The sequence below is a fragment of the Pieris napi genome, chromosome 16, assembly GCF_905475465.1.
Source record: "Pieris napi chromosome 16, ilPieNapi1.2, whole genome shotgun sequence".
NCBI lineage: Eukaryota > Metazoa > Arthropoda > Insecta > Lepidoptera > Pieridae > Pieris > Pieris napi.
In genome coordinates, this window is record NC_062249.1 from 3988481 (window position 1) to 4001080 (window position 12600).

Sequence of the window (12600 nt, forward strand, 5' to 3'; positions counted from 1 at the left end):
TCAATTTTATATTAAAAACTATAAACAATAGCTATTAATTTAAAAATAATTGCCACAAAATATTTTTATAAAACTTTTTATTTGCTTATATATCAAAGTTACATACATACATCACCATTATAAATTATATAATTACATATATTACAAAGTGAATATCTATAATTACTATATCTATTAATTTAGTATTATCCATGTTACAAAAGTTAATAGAAACTGTTGGGAAAGAGAATATACTACATATATCCGTTATAATATTACTATATTATCATCTCTAAAAACTATTTGGGTCAAATATGATTAAGTACAAATAGTCATGAGAGTTACAAATTTAGTATAAAATTTACATATCTTGGTTAATCGGTGGGAATTAAATAACTAGAACAGTGATCAAGGATAGTTCATTTTCTTATGGAATGCTATACATCTTGTACAAAAGGAATGAAATGAGCTTTTTACACTAGACAATGCAAAGGAATATAATATGCCTATATTCAGGGTCACTGTAATGTACTCATACAGTATAATAACACACTAATTATTTATTAAAGTCACATTTAATGAGTATTTATTCTACCACACCATATAATATGAACATGCTAGTTATACTGGAACATACTAATTAGCACCATTCCTCTTTATATTTACTACAAAAGAATAATTTTATTTATAATTGACATAGCTTAAATGTACATACAAAGTTATGAATGCTTACTACAATGTAGCTAATATTCTAGTGAAACCAATTCCTGCCCCTAAAATTGTCTGTCCAATTCCCCAAATCATTGCATGTATTGGTGGCATAGTTAAATTAGCTGCCCTGTAGATAAAGGCAATAGCTGCACTACTTGCAACCCCTGAGGTAACCGGGCTCATTACTCCCATCACTATTAGAAGCACAGGGAAGAATTTTCCATATTTATGTTTTCTTAATGTTCCGAACGCAACCAACGCAGCACACGTGTGGACAAAAACAGAGGAGCACAAGGACCAAAGAAACACAGGATACCACATTTCACCAAAAGTGTCTAAAGGGTCAATTGGAGTCAATCTTAATATATCCACAAATGAATCGAATTCTGATACTCTGAATTCCGACAACATGTCATACATGTTGCCTTATAAATTCTGATGCATAAAGGCATCGGGATGGTTGTTGTCCTCATAAAAATATTACTTCAATAAAATTATCCAGAAACAAAACATGGCATATCTTTGTTAATAAAGCAAGTACGATTTTGATTGTTGACTATGATCTTCATCATTATTGGTCATTTACACATTTAAGTCAAATAATTCTAAGCAGTTGCTAAATCATTGTTACTTTTTACAAATAAATTATGTTTTCGACATATGAAAATATGAAAATAAATTTTTAATTGTTCAGCTTTTCAGTTTTGACTTAACCAGTATAAGTCACAGATTGCGATAACAATCAAATAACAACAGATTACATATTATTTATCGAGCTGTCGTATCGGGGCTGAATGTATTCCGAAGAGTGGTCAGTGATATTTTTTTACCTTGAATATGTTGAATACACACCATAACATATTATTCTATAATTAGAATAGAAAAATAAACACAATATGTGTGTAAAACACTGTTTAGCAGTTTTTAATGTAGAGCTAGATGTGTATTATACACAGTGTATACAAGAAGCAGATATATTAGTATTATCTATGGACCCTGGAGCGTCTTGAAGTTAGTTAAATGGTAGCAAACTGCATCAATATTAATTCCTATTGATTGTTTAAAATTACTATACCATTTCGTTTATTTTCAATAGGAATATCAGCGTTATCGGTTTTGCATTATTGTGCTGGCAAACAAATTGAAACGGGCCAATTCCCATGTGAGTATCACTCTATTTTTAAATTTTTTTAGATATTTCGAAGGCACTCGCGTGCGGCGTGAAGTCAGCAGTTTGCCATACTTTATGTCAAGAATCAAGTCAGATGTACATCTACAATTAATGTACATGTGAATTGCTAACCTCCACATTTTCATCATTAATAAAATATTTGTGATTATTATAATAAAAGTAACGTGATTTAAGATTCAACCATGGGAAAAGTGCGATCAGCACCGGGAGCGCCCCGGAAAGAGGGCTTTAACAAGTCTGGGCATTCTATGAATCCTGAACGGCCCACCGAAGGCTTAAAAGGTGTTGGAAAACCACGTACAAAAGGTACTATTAAAAGGCTTCAAATGTATAGAAATTTTAAAGCTAAGAGGGACAAAACAGGAAAGATATTGACCCCGGCGCCGTTTCAAGGCTGGTTACCTTCAGGTACACAAGCTCGAGTTGAACCCAATCAGAAATGGTTTGGAAATTCCAGAGTTATTTCACAGAATGCATTACAAAAGTTTCAAGATGAATTTGGGGCAGCGGTTAAAAATCCCTATCAGGTTGTTATGAAACCTACCAATTTGCCCATAACTTTATTAAATGAGAAAGCTAAACATGCTCGAGTACATTTACTAGACACAGAAGGGTTTGATAAAACATTTGGACCAAAAAAACAAAGAAAGCGTGTTAATCTTAAATTTAGTGACTTACAAACTCTTTCTCAATCAGTTGAAGAAAATGCAGAAAAGTATGATGAAAGTAAAGATGTTGACAGAGTTCGTGAAGACACTGGCATAAAGGATGGTCAGAGGGAATGGATTTTTGGTGCTGGAATGAGTAGACGGATTTGGAATGAACTATATAAAGTTATTGATTCCTCAGATGTATTATTACAAGTGCTTGATGCTCGTGATCCTATGGGTACGAGAAGCCCATACGTGGAAAAATTCCTTCGAGAAGAGAAGCCACATAAACACCTAATATTTATTTTAAACAAGGTAGATTTAGTACCTAATTGGGTAACTCAAAGATGGGTAGCTATATTAAGTGCAGAGTATCCTACACTAGCATTTCATGCATCTATGACACATCCATTTGGTAAAGGGTCTCTTATTAATTTATTGCGTCAATTTGCCAAGTTGCATATTGATAAGAAACAAATAAGTGTAGGACTTATTGGTTATCCCAATGTTGGTAAATCTTCTGTAATCAATACGTTAAGAGCAAAGAAAGTGTGCAAAGTTGCTCCTATTGCTGGAGAAACCAAAGTCTGGCAATATATTACATTGATGAGGAAGATATATTTGATTGATTGCCCTGGTATTGTTTATCCTTCAGCTGAAACTGATACTGAGAAGGTCTTGAAAGGTGTGGTTAGAGTTGAATTAGTTCAAAATCCTGAAGATTACATTGAAGAAGTTGTTAAAAGAGTACGTAAAGAATACATGGTAAAAACCTATAAAGTTGATGGCTGGGAAACATCAACTGAATTCTTAGAAAAACTTGCTGCAAGAACTGGAAAGCTATTAAAAAAAGGTGAACCTGATATTAGCTCAGTGGCTAAAATGGTACTGAATGATTGGCAAAGAGGAAAGCTACCATTTTATGTAGCACCTGAAGGATTTGAAGTGCCTCTATCAAAACATACTCAAGAAGTTGACAATGAAGTTAAAGAGACTGCTACTACAGAAAAAGAAGAAGAGAAAACTAGTGATGAACCAAATACAGAAATTAATGATGTTGCAGAAACAAAGGTTTTAACAGTTAATAAACTAGTAATAGCTCAAGATTTTGCGAAAATTAGAGTAGGTTTACAATTTGACAATGAAGATGATGTTAAACCATTAGATCGTGTAGAAATTCCCGAAGAGCTTAAAGGCATTGATGAACTTAACAATACTGGAGATGTTGATAAAAGCAATATTGAGGATTCATTAAATGATGACAAACCTGCCGATAAGGATGGAAATGATAGTGACTCAGATATTAGTAGTTTCTATAGTAATGATGAAATAGATTGCAGTGATGTTGAGGACTACCTGACACATGATGCAGAAACTGTTCAAGAAATAAAGAAACAGAAGATTCAGGCTGCGAGTGGTACATTTATTATTGAAGAAATTCCTCCGAGTGGAAGAAAACGCAAGGCTAATGATGAAAAAGATGCTAAGGCTAAAATGACAGCAAAACAAAGAAGAGCTTTAGAAAGAGCTCAGAAGCGTACTAAAACAGGAAGCAACTTCTATGAAGTATCTAATGTTAAGAATAGAAACAGAAATAAAAAGAGACCCTAAATATATCCTACCTACTTTTGGAAACATAATAAACAGTTGTTTTTATCCATGATTGTTTTCATTTTTGTTTATTGTCATTTTGAAATCATATTATAATGAGATAGTCTTGGTATGTAGTCAGGTCAAACCTTTGTGTGGTGAGAAAATGTCTGTACATGAGTTGTTGGTAGGAAAAATCAAGAAAGAACAAACCACCATAGACTCTTGCCAACTTATTTCCTGTGAACTATTTAAACCTAGAAAAGTTTGAAATTCCTTAGTTATTTTTATAAATTACCTATTTTAGTTACATCTTACTATAGTAATTAATATATATATTAGTGCATTATATAATGGTAATAATGGTAATAATGTATGTGTTAATGTTTATTTGCTAGTGGTTCATTCAAGCATTTTTTAGCATCTATCTGATTTTTATTTGACTGAGTATTTTTCTTTATCACTGAAATTTTTGAAACACACTTTTAATTTTATGTTGAATATGCTTGAATTTGTACTGCAATATTTTCTTTTCATTGTGTTTAAAAAAAGGGAAGCTACAAGTCCATCTTATATATTAGACTTTTGTATTAAAAAAAATTACTATGCCTTGTTTTTTTTTTTCACTAGGAATTAACAACTTGCCTGCTCAGCCACAGACATAGTTCTGTATAATATGTAGTATACCTTGTTATGTTAGGAGTATGTATAATAAATGTTACACAGGTATATAAGAAAATTATTTCATGATTACTAGAAAATTACTCTACAGCCCTGCGATTCTGTAACTCACAAAAATGACTGCTTCACGACTGATTTGAGACCGACCGCCGATGCGAAAACCGCTGTGTGAGTTCGAAAAGTGAGTTATAGAATCGCAGGGCTGTGCTAAGATTTCATTATCATGTACACCTACATTTCGTAACGTTTTAATTTTTTTAATTATTATTTTAGAATGTCATCTGAAAGTGAAAGTGATGATGACTATGTACCAGTAGAACAAGAAAAACTATCAGAAGAGGAATCAGCTGATGAGGAGACAGAACAACAATATGACAATGAAGTTGAAACAGTTAAGAAAAAGCGGAAACGTGCACCACCAAGTAAAAGAAATAAGAGATCAAAAGTAATAGAACAAAAGAGTGACGATGAAACTACTGTACTTGAAACTAACATTGTTAAGCCTGAAGAAGAGAAGAAAAGAGAAGAAGATCTATGGGCGCAGTTTCTGGAAGGTACAGACTCTAAACCAAAATCTAAAACAGAAGAAATTGTTACCCAGCCAGAAAAAGTTGTTCAAAAAGATATAGAGAGTAAAAAAAGTGATACATCCAGTTCTCAATCGGATAATGAGCGGGAAAAGCGAATTTTTGAATTTGCAGGCGAAACAATTGTAGTCGAAAATAATGTGATAAAGGAAAGGGTAAAGACAGCAGAGAAACCAGCTTCAGGTATGCACTTGAGATAACTTGTACTACTTACGCTTTAGTTTTTAATTTAGTATATGTAAAGGTATCTGATAAAACATTTATTTTATTTACTCACAGCAATTTCAAGTCAAGTCGTATATTGTAAGGAATCAAAGACGTGTGTCAAGACACACTAGTGTACTTAGCACCTATTTGTAACGTAAACATACAAAACTAAAATAACCAGGAAATAGATACAGAATTGTGAGACCTTGTTCGAAGATTACTCAAATGCTAAGTTCTAAAATCTGTTTTTCCTATTTGACTAATCAAACTTTATTATGTGAATCGGTATGTCAAATTCATCATAGATAAGCGTGTTCCATAAAGAGTTTAAAGGATCAACTATATCATTAATAATAATAATAATTGAATAAATTTTCCTAATCTCTAGTATTAAAGCTATTTTATACCTCGTGACGTGTAAAATCCACATAAAAAGCTATCCACGTATATTAATGGACAAATAAAATAAATTTCAGTATTAAACGACAGTCCAGCCCCCAAAGCAAGAAGTGCAGGTGGTCTCTCTAGTATTGTTGGACAACTGAATAAGAAGAACAAACTCTCTACTCTGGAAAAGTCCAAATTAGATTGGAATACTTATAAGAGAGAGGAGGGAATCGAAGAGGAAATCACAAGTCACAATAAAGGAAAATCTGGGTATGTTATATTTAGTAAACTAATATTAATTAATGCGGAATAGGAATTGTATAAATATTTTTCCTTTTTTAAATTCTAATTTTGACCGCACTGCAGTCCAAACGAAAAGATTATTTTTTCATTTGGAGTGCAGTGCAGTTTTTAAATGTCATAGATTATTTTTTATTACTTCAAATTAAATCCGTTGTAGCTTCTTCGACTTTAATATAATATCAATATAGCGCTCAGGTCTACTTCTATTAACTAGAGCGCCATCTGTCGGTTTGTATAATACTTTTTATATTGATATTTTCAAAGTAAACTTTCACATAAATTTAATTACAAATGGGTTTACTTACTTAATGCAAATTATTCACTGATTTTTATATTTTATGTTATATGTGATCAAATACAAGGTAGAAGAACTTCTAATTTTTGTATTAAAAAAATAACTGTCTACGAAATAATTTTAAGAGCAGAGGCTCATCCACTATTGGACTCGAACGGTGAAAGAAGTGTGAGGTAAGGCATGTTTTAAGACTTAAAAAGTCGGCGACTGTTAGGCACAGAAGGCACGTACTTGCCTATTAAAAAAACATGATCACGTAACAAATACAGGAATCAGAGACCAAGACTATGCAGCATTCAGAATTAAGAAATTAAAAACCTCTTATTAAATATATTTTATTTTTGCAGGTACTTGGATCGGCAAGACTTCTTAAGCAGAGCAGACGTTAGACAGTATGAGATTGAACGGGACTTGCGCATGAGTCGACGTAGTAACCGATAAGAGATTACATACATATATTACCTATTGATACTCTCAAATTTAAAAATAAAGTGATTGTGCTAATTTTATGTGTTTTAATGAAGACTTGTATTTTTTGACTCGAACAGGCTTTGTTTATTTATTTATTGGTCATCTTACAGTAGTTGTAAAAAAAACTAAAAGCATACATTACTAGCTAACATAACACGAATAAAATAAAAATATTCTTACGAGCTATCGGATCGAAAACCCGTCCGTCAAGATCTCTTCATGAGTCTTAAAAAAAAATCAATGGATTAATTGTAATAGGATTTTATTTCACTAGAAATACACGTAACAATAATAATTTTCCCTCTCTCGCTTAAACTTAAACTGTGATAGCAACATTTAAAATTCAAACGTAGAAAAATCAAGAAACATTTCTAACCTAACAACTTCGCTTAAATATATATGACACCCATACATTTTTTTTCAACTTCGCATCGCAGTGATTGTAGCCGTAGAAGGTAGTTGTCGCTACAGTGCTATAAAAATTAATTATATAACGCAGCCTAACTTTTAATAATAACGTGATAAACTTAAATTTATTTCATCCGACGCATCGCGATGGTCTGTTTTAATTACAGTATTCACTTTGACCATTTCGACGATCTTTAAGTACGAAACTTTAACGACGGGACCGCGGTATCGCTCATTCTCATCTACGGATAATTTCTTCGTCGTGACGTCTTGAAGAACTTTTTCAGCTTATTAAGATTATCACACGGAAATTATACATTCATTCATATTTGGTGACAGAGAATTTAATTATCTTTTTTTGCATGGGTTACTCTAAGAGATTATATCAACTAGAAGTTCCCAAAACCACTTCACACAAAGAAGTTCACAAATTTGTTTGTATCAGCACGTAACCTGGACAGAGAAGTAAAGTAAGTTTTAGTAGGAAGTAACTAAAAATACGATTTGGCTTGTTATGTCTCTGGGCAAATTATTTCCCGAAAACTAAACCTACCTCTTTATAATACAAGCACACATACAATGCTATCATAGGTGATAGTAAGTAAGCATGTTAACATAAAAAGAAAGTAACTTTATTTTCTTCTTGAACTGATTACTTTTACATAATGAATATTTAATAAGGATCAATTTACCTTTAAAAAATATTAATATTGTCACTACTCATTCTTAGATATAATGTAAATGTGAAAGGATAGATACAATGGGATAGATTGTAGTTACATTTTGAAACTAAAACCGCTATACCAATAATCATTTTGACGGGATTTTAAAAAACTATTTCAGATTATTTATTAGTCACTATAGAACCTATAAATTTGTTTCCTTTAATTTTTTTACGTGTTGGATTTAACAACTTAAATTAAATATTCATAATTTCATAAACCCTCCAAATCGCTTGTTTTAACAACCAGTCCCTATGAAGAACCATTCGTGTAAACACTTCTTTATTATCATTCCTAAATTACATAAATACGCAATGTATTTCGAACAAAAACAGTTACCGATGAAATTAAACACCAAGACAGTATGAGCATTCGACTAGCGAAGGAATATATATTAATTATAACCACGTCATCGTCGTTTCGACTAATCTGTCGCCGATTTGTGTCAAATGACTGTTGGCCTATTGGCTTCAGCGTACGACTTTCATCCTTGAGGTCGTAGGTTCAAACCCCAGCTGTGCATCAATGGACTTTCTGTCTATGTGCCCATTTAACATTCGCTCGGTGACGGTGAGGAAACTTGCTTGCTTGCTTTAGGCTCAAAAAGTCGACGGCGTGTCTCAACCACCGAAGGCTGATCACCCATATTAGATTGACAAATGATCATGAAACAGGTACAAAAATGTGAGGCCCAGACCTAAAAAGGTTGTAGCGTCACTCGTTTGTTTTTTTTTTTTTGATTTATATATTACATAGGTACACATTACCATCAACACTATATTTTTCATACTGTCCAATAGCCTCTTGTAAAAATGGTAATAACTATTGGCGGTATTTGAGTGTATATTTGTGAAACAAGGGCCACTATTTTTAACAAATCACTCTATTTTTCTGATTGATCTCCTGAGTTGTTGATTAGTGATCCTTAATGCTGACAATCAGCGCTGTTGTGTTTCGGACAATTAGTAAGCTCGACGTTTCGGTAAATGTGTTCCAATCACGATAATGAACCTGGTTGCGAGGCCAGGAAGCACAAATTATTAGTTAAATACTACGCTAGAGTAGGCTAAACATTTAACCTTAAATGAATGAAACGCGAAAATGAAGTGAGAAATAATAAGACTGCTTATCTCCAGGGCCGTCTTAAACTAGGTTGGGGCCATTGGGCACACAAGAATTTGGGACCCTTTTGAAAAGTAAAAAAAAGCTAATTATAATAAAAAAAATATGTGGGAGAGAAATTGTTGGTCCTTCGGGGCCCCCTGACAATGGGGGCCCTGGGCACGGGCCCCGTGTGCCCTTATGGTGAAGATGGTATTGCTTATCTCCATTTTTGAGTGAAGAGAGACAAATAGAAGAATTTGGAGGAGGCCATCACTCCGTCGGAGGTCGTGTTCTAATTAATTATAATAATAAACTGAATGTAATCTTTATTATAGTACTAGAATACAGATAGTTATATCTTTTATTTTAATTTAAATCTGCTTTTACATCTGGTTCAATCATGAGTGTTTCATGACAGTAAATGTAAAGTAATTGCTAATTCTGTTATGGGTCTTAAATTAACACACTTAAGAACAAGGCTTCGCTGACTGAGCGGAGAATTCGACGAAAAAAAACAATGGCGCTACAACCTCTTTAGGTCTTGGCCTCAGATTTCTTAATCTGTTTCATGATCATTTTTAAATCTAATAGGCAAGTAGGTGATCAGCCTCCAGTGCCTGACACACGCCGTCGACTTTTTGGGACTAAGCCATGTCGGTTTCCTCACGTTGTTTTCCATCACCGTTCGAGCAAATGTTAAATGCGCGCATAGAAAGAAAGTCCATTGGTGCACAGCCGGGGATCGAACCTACGACCTCAGGTATGAGAGTCGCACGCTGAAGCCACTAGGCCAGCACTGCTCACGAAATTCACGAATTCGACAAAAACGATAGAATATATTTTTTTCTGTATGTAGTATATTCTTAATTTTAAAGGAGACGCATGTTATTATGTACATTTTTATAGGATTTTCTTTGTTCGACTTAATAGTTAATTTGTATGCCGAGTCACGTTGCCATTTGCAAGAAGGTCGTGGAAGCGGGCACATCGGCAGATTGCTTAATAATTATTGAAGTTCTAAATTTGAAAAATCTTACATGTCTGTTCTCTCTGGTACTGTTAGTATCTATGCTATACAAAATCGGTAAAGGATGTTTTGTGCACAAACAATACAAAATGTTTTTTTCTACTCTTCGTTCGTTTCGGTACTAAATAAATTGTATAACGTTCGAAGCAATACTCAATTGTATTAAACAATGCAAAGTTGGTGTTTTGAAAATAGTAAAGCACGATTGTGCAGCGAAATATCGATCTTTTTGCATAATAATTTTTGATTAAAATTTCGGCACAATCGCAATATGAAATGATAATATAAACTGGCTTTCGAAATTAGGACAGATATTCTTTTAATATCATTAATCCACTTACTGTTATTGATTTATTTGTCGATACATTACTTGCAAAAACAGTATGTGTTACGTAACTATGTTTTCCCACCAAAAGTTTACCATCAGTTAAGATTACTAGCAAATATGAAACATGAGCAATATCGCACATAGGATTTCTAATCCGTTTGGCGGGTTTGGACACACGATATGAACGTACATCTTTGTCTAATTTCGCTGAATAAATAGGTGCTATTTTTTATATTCGGTACCAAAATGTTTAATCGTGAGAGTTAGAGCTTTACGCTAAGCCCCGACTCTGTTACCTCTTTGAATTGATTTTGCGTTTTGATAGCTGCAGTTTATTTTAAATCGCATTTGTGATTCATAAATGCCCGTATTTAATTGTTATTTTGTTCTGTTTGTGAATGTGTTGAGAAAGCTACATACTGGTAGATGTAGGTGAAAATAAGAGAAAATAATTAGTTCTTTTAATAAACTAAGAGCACAACGTCCAGCCATGTACTTACCTATATAATTTCGCTACATTTGCGACAATTTGACATTTTATACATTAATTATTTAATTTTGTCATTGAACAAGCAAATATTTTTTTCTCTAATTTTTCGACGTCAGTTTTAATGTGTTCTGTCAGGCTGCGAGTTTTATCTCGCATTTAAGAGCAAAGTAGGTATGTAAGCCAACGCTTAGTCTCAACACTACGACGCAAAATGGTAATATTGGTTTTATATCGTGAAGTTAAAAGCAGTGCAGAGCATTAATATAAATAGGTGACATTGAGTTACGATAGTATTGGAGGATTCATTCGCTACGTTATATATTGGCACTGGGTAATATATCGGTAATGTGCATTAGGTGATTGTTTTCGTTTGGCACTCTACCTCGCCATGTGTCTCCAGGGGTATATTGGCACTAGCCATAGAATAGATAAAAGGGATGGAATGTGGACAACACAAGCTTTCCACTCGTATTCAATGATTAAACATGCTAAATAAATATTGCATGTTTAAAGGAGAGTACAATTGTTCTCTTATAAAAATAACCTCTGTGGTTAAAAATTTTCTTTTGCCACGTGACTGTTATTTTCACGTGTTTATTGTTCAACACAAAGTGATAATGAGTATAATGCAATTATCTTTTATTAAATGTTGTATTATCTTTCAATTTTCCATGTGAAATGGACTCATCAGCTTGGTCAAAAAAACCTTCGTCAAATTAATTTATATGTTAAATAATGAATGCGAGATATTTTTTATTTTCTTACAAATTAGAATATGTTATTGAATTCAAGTCAAGTTTAGTTTGATAATGAATAACATTTAAATAGATCGGAATGATATCACAAAATTGAGATTATTCGACACGACCCGTTTGACAGCTAGAAATCGTTGAAATAAATGATTCGTTCAATTTGAAAATCAAGGCTCGTCAGCTGACTGCCTGTCACAACCCGTGCCTCGATTTACAATTAATTAAAATTACATAATATAAAGTAGTAGAAGTATTTATTTTCTGGACAGAAACCGAACCGATAGTCCGCTCTCGATGTTTCCATGCGAATGACGCTCTGGTTACCGAAGATATATATTTAACAAAGGGACATGAAATTGCAATTAACATAGATGATCGTTACCGCATGTTATTACTAAATTTATCGTTAACATATTTATACAAAATAAATGTATATTATTTGTGATCTATTCACGAATTCTTTCATGTATTTTATTGTATACTTAAACTCTCGGAACAATCTACCACAAAGTTATGTGATTAAAACACGTTTATATTTGCACGATTATCATCACAATTGTATCTATAATAACGTCAAAATATCCATACATCATTTAAGGTAGTAGGTTTGGGGCGGAAGGTGACGTAATTACTGAACCGTCACCTTTCCACAATTTGTATGTCTCATCTGTTACAAAATTTCGTAAACTCTCTGATTGGACGCTTTGTGCGAAGCG

General features: G+C 33.0%; 2 protein-coding genes across 3 annotated transcripts; one reads left to right on the forward strand and one right to left on the reverse strand.

Annotated features, from left to right (window-relative positions):
• Positions 1-60: 60 nt before the first annotated feature.
• Positions 61-1423, reverse strand: LOC125057252 (transmembrane protein 170A). The gene has a single exon (XM_047660830.1). The coding sequence runs from the start codon at positions 1108-1110 to the stop codon at positions 712-714; it is 399 nt and encodes a 132-aa protein (XP_047516786.1). The 5' UTR covers positions 1111-1423; the 3' UTR covers positions 61-711.
• A 255-nt stretch (positions 1424-1678) lies between these two features.
• On the forward strand, positions 1679-7087 carry LOC125057242 (nucleolar GTP-binding protein 2). 2 transcript variants are annotated; one of them, XM_047660816.1, is made up of 4 exons: positions 1938-4107; positions 5078-5573; positions 6074-6254; positions 6930-7087. In XM_047660816.1, exons 1-4 carry the CDS (start codon positions 2065-2067, stop codon positions 7021-7023), a joined length of 2814 nt encoding a protein of 937 aa, XP_047516772.1. In that variant the 5' UTR covers positions 1938-2064; the 3' UTR covers positions 7024-7087. The 2 variants fall into 2 exon arrangements, with proteins under 2 accessions (XP_047516771.1, XP_047516772.1); XM_047660815.1 differs by lacking the exons at positions 5078-5573; positions 6074-6254; positions 6930-7087 and adding an exon at positions 1679-1852 and having other exon boundaries at positions 2057-4190.
• The last annotated feature ends 5513 nt before the right edge of the window (positions 7088-12600 follow it).

Excerpts from the sequence above, each read along its gene's own strand:
- LOC125057252 (XM_047660830.1), bottom strand. The coding sequence starts at position 1,110 with ATGTATGACATGTTGTCGGAATTCAGAGTATCAGAATTCGATTCATTT.
- LOC125057242 (XM_047660816.1), top strand. The coding sequence starts at position 2,065 with ATGGGAAAAGTGCGATCAGCACCGGGAGCGCCCCGGAAAGAGGGCTTT. Across the intron at positions 4,108-5,077 it reads ACTTCTATGAAGTATCTAAT|ATGTCATCTGAAAGTGAAAG; the intron begins GTTAAGAATAGA and ends TATTATTTTAGA. Across the intron at positions 6,255-6,929 it reads CACAATAAAGGAAAATCTGG|GTACTTGGATCGGCAAGACT; the intron begins GTATGTTATATT and ends TTATTTTTGCAG.